At 32.9% G+C, this 20,343-nt stretch overlaps 2 protein-coding genes across 3 annotated transcripts in view; one reads left to right on the top strand and one right to left on the bottom strand.

The window, feature by feature from the left end:
- Positions 1–20,343, top strand: part of LOC110993127 (protein bunched, class 1/class 3/D/E isoforms) — a 133,971-nt gene that overhangs the window by 14,956 nt on the left and 98,672 nt on the right. The gene's annotated exons all lie outside the window — the stretch shown is intronic.
- On the bottom strand, positions 14,897–16,216 carry LOC123690035. Its single transcript, XM_045632496.1, has one exon. The coding sequence runs from the start codon at positions 15,864–15,866 to the stop codon at positions 15,102–15,104; it is 765 nt and encodes a 254-aa protein (XP_045488452.1). The 5' UTR covers positions 15,867–16,216; the 3' UTR covers positions 14,897–15,101.

Genomic DNA, 20,343 nt, shown 5'->3' with positions numbered 1-20,343 from the left:
TTATGTTTCTGTTTCAATGTGTATTCCGTTTTGGCTTTTGTGTGTGATGTAATTGTTTGAATATTGTTTAGTGATTAGCTGTAGGAATACTGTAATAAAATAAATAAATACATCCTAGACTAGACAGAAAACGCACTTCCCGCTGTTTTTTAGGAGTATTAAAGCTAATAGCGATTGCTCCATCAATCCTACTGATAAATTGTCGTATCTTATTATCTGGTTGGTTGAATATCTGAACTTATTTGCAATCAATGAAGATTTACATATACCGTGGTGCCATCTGATGTCGATCTGGCCTCGCGAATGCAAAATGTGCATTACAAATTCACAACTGACACGGTTTCATGCTCATTTTGTATGTTCAATTTTACATACATACCTTACTTGGTAGTGGGAGAGGTTTCTTTGACAAAATTTACATTATTCAGTATCTATATTAGGTAGCATTTATAGTACATTGTCTAGTCAATGAGTAAGAGAAATTACATTTGAGTGTAAAATATAGCTTACGAAAATAATATATATATAAGCTTTTAGTGTTTGTTCCGATTATAGTTTGACTATTTCTATTTGTTGTAGAAAGTAATAAGTATATACAGGAATATCCTACAATATTTCTAGGTTATTATGAGGCTAGTATTTATCAAATAATTATTAAATTTAATTTTTGTAATCAGTCTTGGTTTGGTTGTCCTTAATTCAAAAAGTTAGGCACAGATGGCTGATCAACTACTAGTCTATTAAATCGATAAATGATCATGAAATAGATACAGAAATCTGAGGCTTCAAAAAAAACTTAAAAAAGGAATCCCTTCACGGGTATAGGCCTTCTTTCAGCTTTCCCCAGAACTCTCCGTATATCCATGTCATTCATTCCCTTCCTTTGGCTCCCTGTTAACGCTTCCATATCTTCTATCTACCTTTATTTTATTAACTAAAGAGTCCGTCTGTCTACGGACAAAAAAGTGAAAATTAGTTTCTTAGGATGCCGTTATATTGTTCAATCAATATTGTATGTTAAAAGTGAGTAAAATCCTGGTACTACCAGGTGCGGCATCGTGACCTTGGGCCTTGATTCTTAGAGGTAATCGCTGCAAGTATTGTCGATATAAATATACAAGTCGCGTGCTTGTTTATTTTCCTATTAATTGAGTTATACGCTTCTATACTTTCTAGGTAATCGCGCGGTTACATGCAAAATCGTTCCAAGTTTAAATCGAGATATTTGTAACACATGTTAGAAAACGTTAGTGAAATCATAACGATAATAATGAAATTGGTAAAAATTTACTTAGAGTTTTTTTTTAACTTTCTCTTCTGCTCAATTTCTTCCTCATACTATAATTTATTAGGTATTATCGATATCACAACATATATTTTCCATTACCTTTGCCAGAAATGTTTGCCTAAATTTAGCATCTTTGTCGAAAAATTTCAGTATAGTATTCGAGCGACACGTTTCAATAGTTCTTCCGATTTTGTTTAAAAAGCTCTGTATAAGTGAAAAGCTACCTTACTTTGTAGTTTCTCAGTAATGGTTATGGTCGATTTCACATTCCCATGAGCGATAATTCTTTTAACAATTTATTGACTGGCTCCGCAATTATGCAGTACACTGCTGTCGGATTGGTTGATTCTTAACAGAGACTGAGTCATTACGTTATCTGTTGCTCAAATAAGAAAACTTGGACTTTACTAATCAGTTTTGTGATTAAAATCGTCTACATTGTTTTCATCTGACTCATAGAGAAGTTGCTTTAGTTTTTTTGTGACGTATAGAGAAAATTAGCGGGTTACACCATATTGTCAATACTTAGTTTCTTCTCAACTATATACAGTATTTACAATAGTCGTTTTAATAATAAATGAAAATGCATTAGTTTATATGCTATTGTCAATAGCATATTCATGATGTTTAAGTGTTTTGGGTATTGTACTTAACATTTTAGGGTTGAATCAGACTCGATTTTAAAAAGCTATATAAGTAATTATTTTTCAAAAAGGCCGAGAGTCTCTGTCTACTATCATATATCTTCATATGTGACGAAAAAATATTTTGGTACTCTTTGTTCTATTTTTTATTATTTTTAAGACCATAACGCAAAAGCTGCTTTGGTAGTACTACCTTAAGCAACAGCTCCTAGGTATATGTATATTACAGTAATTCTTCAAAAATTGGCAAAGTTATCACTTAAGTTTTTACAACGGAAACTTATTGGCAAATCGTTTTTATCGTATGCAAAATGCAAATAAACAACCTTTAATGAGCAATATGAGATTACATTTAACAGTTGCCATATTTAGTGATCACCACTGACTTTATCTTGATGCGAAATTTTGTCGATATATTATTGAATTTATTATTTTTTGAAAGGTTAATAATTGTAAATTGCATTAGTCAATAATTGCAAGACAATTGCAAAATTTTTTCGCCCGTAGTTCACGTGGTAAATTTATATGTATTTATAAAAGAGAACACGTCTTTAACACGTTATGTGCATTGACTAAAATTCTAAATGTTTAAAAAGCACCATTTCATTCATTATATCGTGCATTTATTCTGTTGAACTTTTAAAGTGCCTTCTAAAAGGTCCTATTTATATACGTACATTCTATTACAGTAATAGAGCAGAAGAATTAGATTCACTCTCTCCGGCCTCTTTGTCTAGCTTGCGCGAAGTCAATTGTAATTTCCTGGCCGAATTTTCGTGCTGACACCTAACTGACGGGTCATTTATCTTGGATTAGAGTTTTTTGCTCTGTGGACTCGATACAAGATATGTCTTCTGTGCTTTCATAATTTCTTTTTGATTACTCACGTTTGACCCTAATAGTAAAGTTAAGTAGGGCTATCAAAAATCACTTACCTAAACTTGAAATTCGTGATATTATGAATGCGTAGTAAAACACTAATTTTTTTTTTCAAAATTAAAAAAAAATGTATTAAAAGCGATTGAGGAAGAATTTGAAGAATGGCGCAAACGGCGTCCTTAGGTCAGCTAATATAAGAACTTTCACACTCATCCCGCCTTGTAGATAAATGGGAATGAAGGGCATGCACGTGTCACCAGCCACTTGTCAATATGTTTTCACATTAACCGGCATTTAACACCAATTGATGTTATATGCAATGTCCAATTTTAATACGCGGTATAACACGTTCCGCAATTGCAGGGCGGTTCTCATGAACTGTGTCGGTCATCGACCCCGAAGTCGAATCTACGACTTTCTAATGGGATTAAAATTCTCGCAGAGATGAGGTGAGCCTGAAATGCAGCAAGCTTTTATTGGGTGGCCTGGGAGTTTTGTTAAACCTAAAAACTAAATCAAAAGTCATTTATTCATGTAGGTAACACAATGTACATCACTCAAATTAATGGCGTAGAACGGAAGAGAAGAACTGGCAATATACTCTCCGCTATTCTTTTTAATCGCCAAGTTTTATCTTTTACACAACGTTTGTAAGGAGCTGTAACCATTACACCATGTTCCATATGACATCTTAAGTAAAAAAGAATGATAAAATAAATTAAAAAGAAAGATTTGTCTTCTATCAACAGGAGGCATGGTGAAATACTAGCACGCACTTAAGTACATTCTCGTGGGAACAACACGCAAAAACATAGTCGAAACATCACCGCATATACGAATTTACGACTAGTCACCACAAGTAGCACCCGTTCACGAGTATGACGCATGGCCAACCATCAGTCCCCACGCTATATTTTAGGGAGAGAGACAACCCGACGCATGGACGCCGCCACAAGCAATGAATCTGTAAAATTTATCACAACTATATAACTACGATATCATAGAAATTATATAATAGTGTAGTATTCAGTTTTGTCTCGTGAAATCCTCATTAGTCGACCCATCGCTTGAATCGTTTAGTAGACGGTGGATATACAAGCTAGAGATCGCAAGGGCAGGCTTTCACTGGCTCGTTGTTAACTGAAAATGCTTATAACGTCTTTTCAGTAAGGTCCAATTTCAGTCGAACAGTTGAGATAAGAGAGTTATTGGATATTGCTGTATTGTTTTATTTTACCATTAACATTATAAACGTAGGTATGTCATAGGTAGCCATGGTATAGGTGTAAAGTCTACCTATTAACAGTAATAGACTTAACACATACGTAGTAGCTATGTATAGAACATTGTTTATCTTAAAAGTGACTGTTAATTGCGCATTACCGAAAAACTTGCTTTAAAATTGTATAGCTTTAGTACGAGATAAAATTCGGCAATACACAATTTTATTCGGTCGCGGGGTGAGGTTATATAGCCGTTGATAAATGTAATATACAACATAAATTCTTTTTCAATTCTAACGAACTCCAACTTTAAATAAAAAAGTAGTTATCTTTGTTAGGCTAGTCGCTGTAGCGTGTGACTCATCCCTGCCTCGTCCTTCGATCTTTGGATGCGTACTAATGGACTTTCTGTCTATGTGCGCATTTAACACCCGCACGTACGGTAAAGGAAAATATGGTGAGAAGTATACCTGCCGTAGACCCACAGATGAAAAAGACTTCGACAGTGTGTCAGCCATAGAAGGTCTACCTACTTGGATAGAAAAGAAATCCCAAAACAAACATAGAAATCTGAAGCCCAGACCTAAATTGCTTGCATTGTTTTTTTATACAGAAAATGCAGATTGAAAACGTATTTTTGATCACGTGATGTTTTCCGAACGTCTCAACTCTCAAGTTTATAATGAGAACTGTATATAAAGGTACCATCGTCATTTAAATTTCGTTTACGCTTTATTTTAAGTACATATATATTATTATCAAAAATCAACACCTCGTAAGGTTCCATTATTTTGATGAAAACTTCGAGATTTTCACACTTCCGGTGTCTTCAAAGCCGTAAATGTTAAACATTCGACGTATTTGTATTTATCGCAGGCTTAAAATAGCTTTATCTCGTTCGCACTGAGGTCAGTGGGCGCTGCGTCGGCGCACTAAAAGACAGAGACCGCACTGCGGAAAATCACGGTTGTGAATCGCGTAAAACGAGAAAGTAAGGAGCCTGTATATAATAGGTAGTGTCTCTTCATTTAAAATAAATAACAAATACGAGAAAATGTTTATCCTTATCTCTCTTTTTTTTCTGTTAAAAGTAATACTTCAATCAAAAGTATATGTGAACAATTTGGCCAAGTTACTTCTCGATAGTAATAATAGGAGGTGTCGTTCATTTCTGTAGTGAGGCCGCTTCCTTCACTGATTCCCTTATAGTCGCGTAGTAGTTTTTATTCTATAATATATGTTATCTATATTGTCGCTTATTAGTTATCAATGAACTGAAAATGAGTTAATTAATGAGTGCACTAATTACGGTTTAATTCCATGTTCGTCGTAATGATATTTGGGCAACAGATAACGTTTAAACTAATTAAATAATAAAAATATATTTTGTTAAAGTTAAATCTGTACGAGCCATGGTTTGGATTTTAATTGAAAGGGCAATTCGTCAGTCGAAACGAAACAGTTTTAAATGATTTGACACCTATGCAATACTGGAAATTGCTGATATTTTCCTCTAGTGCCTTTGAGTTTGTTATTAAAACTGATTGCGCAAAATATTCGGAATATTCATCTTCCAATTGCATTTTATAAATATTGATTGCCACAAATCTTGATTTTTTTTAACACTTTACAATTACTGTATAACTCATTACAATTACGCCTAGTACATTGAGATGGTAATTTAGTAAACGTAAAATGTTAACAATAGTGTAAATAATATTTATAATACGGAATAATCGTACTTAAACGAAAGGATTATAGTTTTATTACAGTTGTAAAAGATCATCAAGTACTTGTAAGAGGGAATTTGAGTCAGTAAAATGCAATAAATAAATTGCTGTCTTGAGTGACTTATTGCTGTCGGATCTTGCGTTAATGAATAAGTGTGAGTGTGACTTGCTTACAGCCGTTCCCTTTGTGCATATCTTCCGTCTGCAGGCTCGCAAAGAAAATCTAAAAAGGTTTATGTGTAATAATCAATTTATTTAAAATGAATAAATCAGTGGCGCTACAACCTCTTTAGGTCTTGGCCTCCGATTTCTGAATCTGTTTCATGATAATTTTTAAATCTTACATGCAAGTATGTGATCAGCCTCCAGTGCCTGACACAATATGTCGTCGACTTTTTGGGTCTAAGACATGTCGGTTTCCTCACGATGTTTTCCTTCACCTTTCGAGCAAATGTTAAATGCAAAGAAAGAAACTCCATTGCACAGCCGGGGATCGAACCTACGACCTCAGGTATGAGGGTCGCACGCTGAAGCCACTAGGCCAACACTGCTCAATTTATTTAGCCTTGCATAAAATTTCACAACGATACTAATAAGCCAGCTGTTGATCATTACGCTAAGAAACGATCCGGCAACCCGAATAAAAAAAATATGAAAACGCGAGATCGTTGCAAAAATGTGTTTTTTTTTTAATTCGATTACACAGTAGTTTTCTATTCCCATAATGCTTGAGTATATTTGCTTGAGGTCAAGGAGTAAATACCTGTAAAAATAATAATATGTTTGGTGCCTAAAACATATATCATAAGTATATATATTTTATCATAAGTAATGTAACGGCTTATACTTATACATATTATACATATTATAATACAAAACACTAAGAAAGTACAGAAAGCCAAAACAGATTACATAGGTAAACAATTATAGGTACAAACAAAGATAGGTACTTAAGATGTATTAAGAACAGAAAAAATATAACATAATTTTTTCGATTAGAGTATGGTTAAATGTATTATATCGTCACCATATTAAGATTATCACAAATATTCACAATACTTATTAAATAGCTATAAGTTTTATATAATCAAAGAGTGACGTATCGTCTCGATCGGGGGCTCAGAACAGGCAACGCTTTTGTTTCTTTAGAAATGTTCGTCTTGCACTCGCCAAATTGCTTGCTGTGTACATAAACATTTTTGATACGAAAATACTGATATAAAATGTATGTTTTATTAAGACAAATTTATTTATTCATCTTTATTGTTACGTGTGATTGATGTGAAAGATGTATTAAAAAATATTGATATTGTCTGTATACTCGTACTTGACATCAGAATATTCAGACATGTATGCTCTTTATATAGTTATTTAACTGTTTTTTAATTAATAATTCTCAAAAGGCCGGCAAAGCACTGGCGAGCCCTCTGGCATCATCCTGCCCGTTTGACCCCTGTTCTATAAAAAAACACAAATTTTTGAGAAATACCTACATATTAAGTGTACAATTTGTCAAAAAATGGTAGAATATCTTAAATGTTTTATTGATATCGATTTAAGAAATAAGTTTAAATAAGTAAAAGTTAATATAACAATTTAGTTAATCGGGAGTTACTAAAAGCACAAATGACGTTACCTTGTGAGCTTTAAAGAACTTTCATTATTATACATTAAGTCTTATTGAATAACCCAGCATAACGGTTATTGATAAGCTTATATCAATTATATGAACCAATTTTTGGCAATTACTTTCTCCTTAATTTCGTCGTACCCGCAGGTTTTGTTACATAACCGCTTGGGTAATGAATAACTGAAACACTAGTAAAGGTGTTTGATCTCAAGCAATTGTTTAGATTATATCATTTGTTAGATCATGATGTCGACATTCACTACGACACGATTTGCATAAAACAACACTGATAGCAGATCTGTTCGAAGGATATTTTCTAGTTGGTTTCGTAGAAATAGACATAGACTAGTACGAATACAGACGAAATTAATGCACGTTAAAAATTCAAAAGTGAATCGCGTCGCTTAATTGTGAGTCCTGTCGACACACCACAATTTATGGAAGCGATTTTTATACTTGCATTCTATTTGTAATAAAATAATATTTGCTCGAACGGTGAAGGAAAAACATAGTGAGGTAACCGACATGTCTTAGACACAAAAAGTCGACGACGTGTGTCAGGCACTAGAAGCTGATCACCTACTTGCCTATTAGATTTAAAAATGATCATGTAACATTTTCAGAAATCTGAGGTCAAGACCGAAAGAGGTTGGAGCGCCACTGATTTATTTATTTATTTACTTACTAGTAGTTGTACAGTTATCAGACAAGTTTTTACATACAAGACTGGTAGTTTTTACATACATGCATTGCGGTACATTCCAATGCTTGGACCTTAAAGATATGTACTGTCAAAATAGAACTTTCGGCTGAATATATATAAGTATATGATAAATTTATAAATTACACAACGTATAAAATATTGCATAGACACTGTTAATACATTAATTTTTGAATTGACTACTACAGCTACCTTGAAACTTAAGTCAAAAATCCATGTTTAATCTTTGTTAGTGAACAAATACGAAACGGACTAACTAAAGGAAATGGTAGTTAAGTTTGGTAAATATACTTTAGTGTTGTTTCTACAAAGATTTCAGTACTTAGTTCAATATGGGATTTACCTTTAAGTAATTGACTGTTATGAGGATTTACCTGTAACTTTCATACACCATTTTATTTTCAATAGTAGGTAAGTAAAGTAAAGTAAACCTTTTTAACCTAAAAAGGATTCAAAATTATTATTTCTTTATATTTTAATCCTTAATTCTAATTATGTAGTAGGTTTTATGTAGTAATTACTATTTGCTATTATACTATGAAATACGATAATTATTATACCATATAATAATTATCGTATTTCATACCCCAATGTTGAACAAAAACGAATATTAATTAGTATACAAAATATTAATTATAGATGAAGAAAAGCGATAAACGCCCAAATGTTTTCTAATAGAACCCGTGACACGCAAAATATAACGATCGTCCGAATCGATGACCTTGTAGAGGTCGCGGATGTCTATCTTCACCCACTGTGCGAATAAAACAATTTCTCAATGAATTAGACCGATTAAAAATCACAGTTGGCCCAAAGCCAGCCCACATTCGTATAAACATTAAGAATATAAAGTTAAATGTAGTTACGTAAAGTAAAGATTACGTCTAATACACCAATGGAATGCGAGCCTTGAACGCCATGGGTACAAGTTCAGATCGTAAAAGGTGTTTGAACTGGAATTCTGTGGTGTTCGATATCGGACTGGGATTATTTCGAAATTTAAATTTATACTTTGCTTCTAGCGGACGATAGATTTCTACATGATATCCTGGCATACATCTTACCACTCTATTTTTAAAACATTCTTTATGCTTGACATTTGATGATCTGCCCTTTAAGAATATTAGGCTAACAGGTATTATGCTAAATATATCGTATAGGTTATTTTGCTAGTGATGCTTATAGGATCTATAATCCTTTATGATAATTGAGAGAAAAATTTGAGACAGTGTTACAGACGCAGAAATATATTAGTAGATGTAAAGTGAATATCAAATTATCACGCCGTACGGGGCTAATCAGATTATTGAAAGCTGTAAAAGCTATCTATATATTATTATTAGTAAGAATAGAGAGGGCCTAATTTTATTTAAAGTGGTGAGACTGTAAATACCGAGAACTTTCGCTCGGGGCGGTCGGAAAGTTTGAACTAGCTACCCGCAATACTTTGTCGTATAAATCTCTTTTCACAAAATACCTTTTTTTAAATAAATATACATATATAACGTAAAAGCCATGTTGTATGCGACATATTTTCGACCTTAGAAGAGTATGAGAAGAGCAAGACCATGAGCGCTATAAAAAATTCTAAGTGCATCAAGTACCATTCTATCATGACGATTATGGAACTAAATAGATCTTTCCGTAATCGGGAAGAATAACAACAAGGTTCTTACGAATATACAAAAAAAAGATAGATTCGCGAATTATAATGTATGTGTATTTGTAATCTACAAATGTACGCGTACAGTATGATTTTCGATAAATTAATTACATGATATGAGAAGGTCTATGCCATAATTTTAATAATTAAATCTGAATACAAAATGATTTCCCAAAATAGAAACACACATCGTATTAATATAATTTAAATTTACCGGGATAATGCATTTGACCTTCATACATTGGTTTTGTCCGCATTAAAATAATATATGTAGTGGTATATAGTATGACATTTCCACTCCCCATGAATCCCCATGGGATTTCATATCCATAGTCTCTATTAGATAGTCGATATATTCTTGAATGATTTTTTGGAACCTATTCGTGCGGATTACTCCTTTCTATATTTTTTAAATATAGCCTATATTTTGAGTTGTGTCTTCTGTGAATATTGTGAATATTAATATATTAATTGCTACTGTATCCATTAAAGATAGACTAACTTTTTTATATTGGCGTAAATGATTTAATGCGCGGATAAAGTATGCTGTCGGTTCCCACAAAAGCTGTCATGATTTTATAAATAGTTTGAAATGAAGTTGTGTGGGTTCAGTTCTCGTGTACTTAGCGTTTGATATAAGATTTAAAGCTCCAGATTCCAGGAAGACTCAATTTCGTCTTTGAGGCACTCTCTTGCATTTAATATTGAATTTCGACTTTGACGTGAACTGTTATTACGTGGGACTTTAAAATTTAATGGAACGACCTGATTCTCTATAATAGAGAAGTTTCCGATTGCTGCAGAGAGTTAGAATTAAGATATTTTATTGAATATATATAACTATATATAAAGAATATTAATTTTAGCTTATTCCAATAATTTGTTTTATTGAAGGCTCTATTGGTAATTAATATTATTTAAGTATTTTAAATTTACACAGACTAAGAAACAAAATTGAATTAACATCTGTCAAGAACAAAATAGATAATTAATAATTTAATTTCATAAATATAATCTTTATATACATATATTTATTGTCTATGTAAAAGGCTTTGCGACCGGAGACAGGTGGCGTCCTGTGTTGTACGTTGACTGCTCGGCCTTGACGTCCTCTCGCTTTAATGGCATGCCATACTTGTATTATGGTTCTGTCGCGTTTTTTTCCCAAGGCCACTGAACTAATAAGCTCGTATTTATGATGAAAATGTCTTAAGAGTTTTTAATACTTTCACTCTTTTGGTATTATGGTAACGCGGTTTTTTTTTATAGAACGGAGGGCAAACGGGCAGAAGGCTCTCCTGATGTTAAGTGATACCGTGATATTTTTAATGAATATTACAAAAAACTTCGTTAACGGATATATTTGCGAATAATTATTACATAAGGTGTCGAGTGCTTATCAGCAATCGTAGAGTAATAGATCAACTCACTCTGTACACTTAGAGCACTGTTGGCGCCATATGGCGTAGTGTCGGACTTCCTGGAGTCGTAGGTTCCACTAGGAGGTAAACATTCTCATCAGTGATCTACCTGCGTATAAAAATAAGCAAATGATTGCGAAACAAAAGCAAACATCTGAGGTCCAGACCTTAAGCCCAGTATTTTTCTCATTTTTTAATAATGAATATATACATGTACTTATGTAACTTTATTATAAAAAATATTCAGTCTAAACATATCGTTATGTATACGTTTTAGACGGAATCAGTCATACTTAGCACCAGACCTTAATTCTAATTTTTACCCTAGATGAAGCCAGTTACAAAATGGGTAAAATTGATAAAAGACGAGTAATTATCCCAGACAACGTTTCTTACATATAATAAATAAATAATAATACATATTATCGCCCAGTACTTACGACGATTGTAAATTGGAATTTTCGTTTTATTACAGTATAGTAATAAGATTATAGATGCATGTACTTTTGTTGATACCATGTGGAGCTCAAAGTATCATATAATTAGATAAGAAAATAACTTATACGTTTGGGTTGGTTTAATGAGATTGTTTATTAATTTTTAATTATTTTTACCATTATCATACCGGATAAATTCATTTTATTATACATATCCAAGCCTAGCACGTAATTATTAATTATTTGTCTTAACAAATCAATCTTTTAAAAGAAAAAAATTATGAATCAACAATACATGTTTTACGCAAATAAACGTAATTTATAATCTGTATATCACATGAAATCAATTATATTCCGTTGCCTAAGTCGGGGAATATCGGATTTCTGGAAACACATTGCTAACCGAATGGACGTAAATTCATCAAATACGTCAAAATGGCGTCAGAAGATACTTTCAAAAACACTAACAAGCTAAAGCTGCACTCCGTTATAATTGAGCGCATTTAATGAGTTTCTGCATCTTTGTAACATTTCTTAGGAATCAGTGAGCCGAGCCTTTGATTTTTTTTTATTAAATTATTTTGGATTCGTTTTATTTTATCGTTTTTATGTAGTTGCTTAGTTTTGTTAGTTCTACATAAAGAAAAAATATTTACATATAAACTGACTGAAGAGCACTCAACGTCGGTTCATGTAAATAATGTAAAAATTCGCGATTATTTATTAAATTTATTTTCTCTGTAACAACTTTTACTAAAGTTTTTCATTTCTCTGGAAATGTTTCAGAAATGACGTTGTGTACACAGTTATGTGCCAGTTTGTGGTTTGTTATAATATATTACACCAAGATTGACGTACACACCTTAGCACCACTGGACTGGTTCCATTTTTCTATAAGTGAACGAACTGAAAGTGTCAGCCGCTGCCCCAATTGGCGGAACACCGTGTGACGTCATTCACGTCTGCGCCTTGTCTGCGGTCACTTCCCGGAACCGTTTGCCGCACTGCCTTCCTGTAAAGCTACGTTATCAATGCTACTGAAACATTGCACAAATAAAAATATATTGAATAAAATGTTTTCCCTGTATTTTAAGTACTTGTAGCAATAACGAGTCTAATGCTCTTTAGTCTTCACACGAAAGCTACTGAAGCTATTTATAGATATTTAGTCATCTATGTAATTGGCCAATATATTTGGACTTTGCACCCAAATCTTATGTAGGCCGTAAATTGTGATTAATTATACCATAAGAGAAAGTTAACTTGCACGATGATTTCATTAATTGTGTCTGTAATGTAAATGTCATCAACCATTGTTACGAGTCAACTCGCATATTAGGAATCTAACTGTGATGAATGAGTTTCACTTGTGTCATTGAACTTTGCTCCAGATTCACTGTGTGGGTGTCGAAAAGAATATACGGGACATGTGTTCATAATTATTTCAGTTGGTCACATTCTTTTTGAGGAGCGTATTAGATTACGTCTCCGAAATCAGAGCGACCTTCTAAGGCACAAAAACGTTGAGAAAACTTATTGTTCTGAGTATTGACAGCGCTACAAAGTAGAACTGTATTGTCTGAAATAAACGTAGACTGAAGAAATATTGACTCCATTTGAACATTAAACATTTGTCATTTGAGGCCACGTTGAGTATTAGCACTGGTTAGGAAATATGATTCCTTTTACCTCACATTATGTTTGCTATTGTGTTAACGGCTTATTGTTCGGCAAAGCTTTAAAATTATGGTCACTATTGTACACACAGCTTTTCATTATCACCTGACAAATACTGATTATTAAGATTTCTAAATACTTTGTACCCAGGTCTGTGAAAGCACGTCAATTGCTACTAAATGTAAAACATGTAAACCGAATAAAAGTTGAAGGAAACGTGGAGAAGGCCTAGATTTCAGACATCTCAGAAATCGATGTAAGAAGACGGTGTCGCACTGCAGATATCTAAGTATAACGCGTTCGCTGTCGGAGAAAGTTCTTAGTTTTTTTTCTTATTGGAAATTAATAATTTCATACACTTTACAAGACAAGCTAATCGATTGAGCGAAGGTCTTAACTTTCTTTAATAATGCGAAACTATTTGAGTTTAATATTAATTCTGAGTTTAGATATGATCTGTGGCCAGCGGCGGTTGCCTTCAATTAACCCAGTTGTTGGTTCGGTCATTGTGTTCGGTCTGGTCGATGTCTGCTTTCTTCCACCGTTCCATAATGAGTATAAGTAATGTTGGTGTTGGGTCTAAGACATTGATAAGGTGTTACGTGAGAGGCGAACACGTTCGGTAAGTACAGTTACCTCATCAGCCGTGCCAAGCCTTTTTTAAACTGCAAATATGCTTGAAACAAATTTGCTCTTGGCATCTTTTTAATTTAAGAATTTAGTTTTATGAGTATATAGGCGATTCGTACGGTTTCGTTCTAGATTGTGGTGGTGAATACAGTGAAAACCGTTTACGACGACATCGTTTAGAATAGGGATGCATCGATTCGCAAAATGCCGATACGATACCGATACTCTTATAAAAATATCGCCGATACCGATACCAACGCTTATTGAATTAAAATTAAATATATCAAGTTTAATTTAAAGTTTTAAATTTTTATTACAAAATATAAACACTTACAATCTTCCAATCAGATTAAAGGTTTAGTTATTAAAATTCGGAATTACTGTTAATTATATTAAAATAAAATAAGTAACTACTGTTAATAATTGAATTTAACATTGATAAGGTTTTTGTAATTGTGTATTTTATTTTATTTGGAATCGAAAAAATACTACGCGCGATAGCACTTTAGTTGCTTGTAGAATACAAAGCGGGTGATGCTAATCCGTGTCTTGTTTGAAACGCACTAGATGAAATTTGAAAAGTAACGTATCGTCAATTAAAATATCGCCGATACCGATATATCGTCTAAACCCAAAGTGGTTTGCCGGTGTCGGATGCATCCCTATTTTAGAACCACATACCGGTTATATTTACAAAAATCAAAGGTCCCGGCTATATATATGTATATAATAAATAAATAAATAAATAAAATAAAATAGCCTTTATTGCTGAACTTATTTTTACAGTAATTTTTCTTACAAATACGTTTATAACTTTTAACAGTTTCTTTTCTTTTCATAAATCAGGTATCGGTAAACGGTCGTTTCTACATTTCAGCTTGTCTTTCGACATAGGCCTCCTCTAAAGATTTCCACTCTGTTCTATTTTTCGCTATGCGCGTCCATATTGGGCCCAGGTGTTCTAAGAGATCGACAGTTAATAGTTGCTATGTGGATGTCATTTACTTTGTTTTTCATGTTAGTGTTATTTTTTTCCTTTAGAGGGTCGTGGTCCTTTTTCCCCACGATGACCAGTCGGCTTGGGGAAGTATTTTGTTTTGTTATTTTATGTTGGTTCATGTTGAGCTGTTTATTTTTCCGTTTACCGACAGTTAATTGTTATTCTTTGTTAGTTGTTGTCTTAGCGGGAAGAGACGAAAGAGAATTAGCTCTAATCCTCATCACGTCGAAAGCATTTGGTCTATTGTTAATCGGCGGCATTAGAGTTTGTTGTTTCCTTGGTTGAGCATTGTTTTGTGGGGATGATGATGTTTCTCTTTTGCGCTTTTCCTTATTTATGTTAGTATTTTTTCCTTTTACTACTAGTTTGTCAAATTTCAGGTACGCGATATTTCCCTTTTCTCTCTCCTCTTTTAGCTGCGCCTGCAACGTTTTCCTTTTCTCTATTACTTCCTTTGTGTAGTCTTCTGTAACATATACATTTTTGAAGTTTTTCTTCTTTCCCATAACTTCATTCTTCTTCCATTCGCTCGTAAAGGAAATCAGAATTGGTCTTGGTTTTCCAGAAGACTTTCCCTTTCCTAGACGATATATTTTGTTTATCTCATGTTCTTGTAATTGTATGTCAAGGTCAGTTTTGAAAATATGTATTGTATTTTGTATTAATTCTTGTGTAGACCTTTCGCCTTCATTTACTCCAAACATTATCAAATTGTTTTGCTTCTTTCCTCTTTTTAAACTTTCTACTTCCTTTTCGAGATTTTCTACTTTTATTTTTAAGTTTCTATTTTCTGTTATAATAGGTTGAAGTTTTTCGTCTAATCTCTCCATTATATTATTTGTTATCGAATCTTTCAATTCTATTGTTTGGTTCAAGATTTCATTCTTCATTTTATCAAACAATAGTTGAAACTGATCCTCCATTCTTGTAAACTAAATCTGCGTGTTATGGAACGTAATTAGTGGTAGTTTTTATTTACTTGCTCTGGCAACACTAGTTAGCTGTTACTGTGACAAGTGTCAATGTCATTGATCTTTTGTCTATGCTCAATATGATTGGTGGATTTCTAACCTCTAATTATCACTTTTTGGAGATACTTTTGTTGAAATTCAAGAACTTACGTGATATTGTGTGAAATCGGTAGTTCCACTACACGGACGACACTTCAATTTGTGTTTTGTGACGTCGCAGTCTCAAGAACAGTGTACGAAATTATTTTTTAGCACTCAATAATACGGAGCTACACAATTACGATGCTTACAGTATGACAGCTCAACGTCATTCCTCTATTATATTATACGACTATCGGTTTTTACTATCAAATATAAGTAGTCGTTTCGATGTCGTTATAGCAGACTGTATTTTACATTTTAAACGTCTTTAGCTAATCTTAGTAAGTAGCTAGCTCACTCAACGGTTGGCCGGTTAGCATGTTTAGATTGCTAATTATTTTTTTTACTTATGACAGACAAGTCGACTGACCTAATTGGCACCGTCTACATATTTCAGTGATACCACTTACTTTGAACTCGTCAAGCGCGGATAATTAGTTGTTTTGTGAATTTGAACTTAATAAAGCATCATTAAAATAAAGGTATAGCCGATCTTCAAATAACATTTCTGATGCCAAAATTCAGTATCGGTTTTGAATATTTTCAATATCGCAGCTGTAATGATCGAAATACGCTCTGACGAAGCGTCGAATTGAAAATTTGTATCCCCTGTAGATTTGCATTTTCGTTTATAATCGTTGTAGATGCTTTTTCATACACCATATTTAGATCTTCCATATGCCAATTTACTCTTTATTTCCAAGTTTTTTTGAGATCCATCTATCTTTATAGTTTTTTAGTTTTATAATAAATCAAAATTATATTTTACATTTATACCAGGGACAATTTTAAATACATCAATGCAATGACAAATTTATGTTTGCTATACCTTTTTATATTCGATGTGGAAATGCATTTATTTGTGTATGCGCCCTAAAAAGTTGCAGTGGTATGTGACCCACACGAAAATCTCTGATATTTAGGGACTGAATGAATAATACCTACTAAAACCAGCTCTAGAGTTACAAAACCACGTTATAGAGGCTCCGGCGTCCCTATCGCATTCTACCTGGACCTCAATGGCTCAGTCTCAAAAACCTTCTGATGGACATCTTCTATTCTACCCCTAGGAACGCTTGCTATACCTACTTGCGTAGTTATGAATCCTATTATGAATTCCATTCTTAAGAATAGTTAGGTGCATGACTAATAATGTAAATTTCAAATGCATGGAATTAGCGGATAGTTGACATATATCTCATTCACACTGTCACGCACTGCTCCATAATCGTAGCGTGACTCGCATCAGCACGCGCTGTCGAAATATTAAGTGTTGAAATTATAACCACGCATCGGTATTTAGAGTGCACTTGCACCGTAAGGATCTAATTTGAATCTTGAGTCTAATTCTATTTTTAAACCCCGGCGTGAAGACCTGTGTTTTTTTTTCTTAAATTTTAAATGTGTACATGGGTTGATTTTTGTTAGTGGCTGTGTAATTCATATTAAGATTCTTTTTTTAGAACCGCATTATAAAGTTGGATTTTAAGTTGTGTGTTCGTTCGTTCAGTGAATAATGTCGCTGCTTAATTCATGTTGTAAGTAATTTATTTATTTCGAATATTTTGCTTAACTTTTTGGTTGCAAACAGTCGATACCTCTGAATGTTCTAAAGACTTAAATAAATTATTATTTTCACGGAAAAGGCGAAAGAATATATTTTCACTATATCTTTATTGTAAATTATAAATGCTTATACCTCAGAAATCTTGGCAATGTTTACTACGACTGTTTTTGTCCAATGGCATTGAATGTGGCGTCTGTTACCGGCGCTCGCGCCGCGTGAGTCGTGACTGACATTCTTGTTTTGTTAATTTAGTAAACAAGTGACTAAATAGTTTGCATTTCAAGTGTTTATTTTTTGCCAAAACGCGCACCTGTAGATACTGTTTTGCTTATTTAGTTAATATAAGTTGTTATTACTTTGTTATTGAATTGGTTGAAGTTTGTTTAGACGCTATTAATAGAAAAAACGTAGTATTGTACAAGTTAAGCAAAACATTAGTTAACAAATACTCAATCAAAATTTTTAAAGGCAGAGTATAGTAGATTGAAAATCAGACACCGCGGCTTCTATATTTATTTGATGACATCTAGGTCTTTATTTTTAAAACTAACACATATTTTGTAAACGCGTTCAGGACACAATGAGTGCATTGTATCATAGTATAAGACATGTACTTTTACGCTTTATTTATTATTCACTCGTACAAAAAGTAACGGCATGTTAATTTAATGACTGCTGCCTATATTCAAGATTAATAAAACATTTAGAAATTTAAAAGAGAATATACGCATTAAAACGTGCTTGATTTTTTTTTAAGACGTAATATGCGCTGTTTTTCGATACTACGGTTCGTCCGGATGAATATGTAATTGAGTATTTGTGAGTTTAAAATGAAATTTATATAGTAAGTGCATATAATATACAATCACTAACTGGCTTAAATGCTTAAGAAACAGTCAACCGATTAGTTGGCCGTTGAGGCTTTTACAATGTCTTATCATAAATCTCAACTGCAGTTAGTATTAACCTATAGAGGTTATCCAAACTTTGATGTAGGTTTACTGTGGGTTTATATATAACTAGCGACCCGCCCCGGCTTCGCACGGGTGCAATGCTGATTCTAAATACACTACAGAAAAACTGTGAACGTTGTATATAAAAATGTGGGTTATCCATAAGAGATAGACATATACCATCACGGACTTTTCTGTAGACCTTTTCAATGTGTACAATACTTAGTACATTATTTTGATAAAACTCGTAGGGTTCAGCCTGCGTTTGCAATGTAAGCGGAATAAATGTTATTATTTACGACATCACATTAGAAACCTCAAAAATAACAGTACTTCTCCACTATTTAATGGATGTTATTATACATATAAACCTTCCTCTTGAATCACTCTATCTATTAAAAAAAGCTGCATCAAAATCCGTTGCGTAGTTTCAAAGATTTAAGCATACAAAGGGACATAGGGACAGAGAAAGCGACTTTGTTTTATACTATGTAGTGATGATAAAATACCGTCCCAAATTATATGAGTATGATTTATTTTGAATCAGTTGATATTTTGTCATTTATTTTTCCGAGAAATTGTTAGTAAAAGCGTTTCAAAATTTATTTTAAAGATGCGTCATATAAATTTTTCTTCGAATTGAATTTTCAAATATCAAGTTTGATAAACTAAGCTTCAATGATTATCGTTTGTCTTTTTACCGTTAATTTCACTCCCTTTATTTTGATAATCATGATTGGACATATAAGAATGTAGTCCACCAGTTTCTTAAAATTGGATTTTCAATTATTCAAATTATATATTTGATAAACGCACTAACCTTCAATATAATCGTTAATGTAATATATTAATGTATGTCAAGGTCAAAATAATTGAGAAATATTGATGCACTTTGCTGCAATCAGACATTGCACTTGAGTAATTAAACAGTCGAATTACTTTCGTATATATTTTTAATTGTTTAGACTGAAGTGAATACCATATGAAATAAATCCGATTCTGGGATCAGTTTAGAAACAAAATTATTGATATTCTTTAATTCGGCTTGTTTGATCAATTGTATTCAAATGAAATGATTTTCTTATAAGTAGTAAAGTCGCATATAATTAAGAAGGGTAATCAATATAATGATATACCTATATGTACTGTTTTAGACGAAAATACAGACTAGTTAATTTTAACAATAACACATCGTATTGTAAACATTCTCTTCGCTATAAATAGTTTCATTACTCATGAAACATGTCTCAGTTTTACTTAAAGCAGCCAATTTAGCTATGTAGACATAATTATATACAAGAGAATAATCCAGTTCTCCTTAAGGCATGTAACAATAATGAATTCGGCACTGAAACTTGCAATAATTTATACAAGTTACAGATCTGTTACTCACCCTATAAGGCTCTGACCAATCTGAGTGGATAAATTGTTCCCGATGACGAAACCAGTGAATCACGCATTAAATTCGCTGAAGCAAAACGATAAAAAAGATTTTTCTTTGAATCTGAAATTATTCTGTACTGATCTGATTCAGATCAACTGAAGTTTGACTATATATTTGCGTCTATTCTTTATACGCCTATTAAATAAATAAATAAATAAAATACGTTTATTTTGGAACATAAGATCATCATGGTATCACTTATTCCACGTCATTAAATTCGAACCTGTTGGCATCCCTACTCATCGGCAAAGAAGACCGAGGGTGTTGGCCGAGAGAAAAATCTCTCGGTACTCTTTAAAAAAAAAGCAAATCGTCAAACAATTC

This window comes from Pieris rapae, chromosome 20, assembly GCF_905147795.1.
Source record: "Pieris rapae chromosome 20, ilPieRapa1.1, whole genome shotgun sequence".
Classification (NCBI taxonomy): domain Eukaryota; kingdom Metazoa; phylum Arthropoda; class Insecta; order Lepidoptera; family Pieridae; genus Pieris; species Pieris rapae.
Note: the sequence above shows the minus strand (reverse complement) of the source record. Positions and strands in the feature narration are given on the sequence as shown.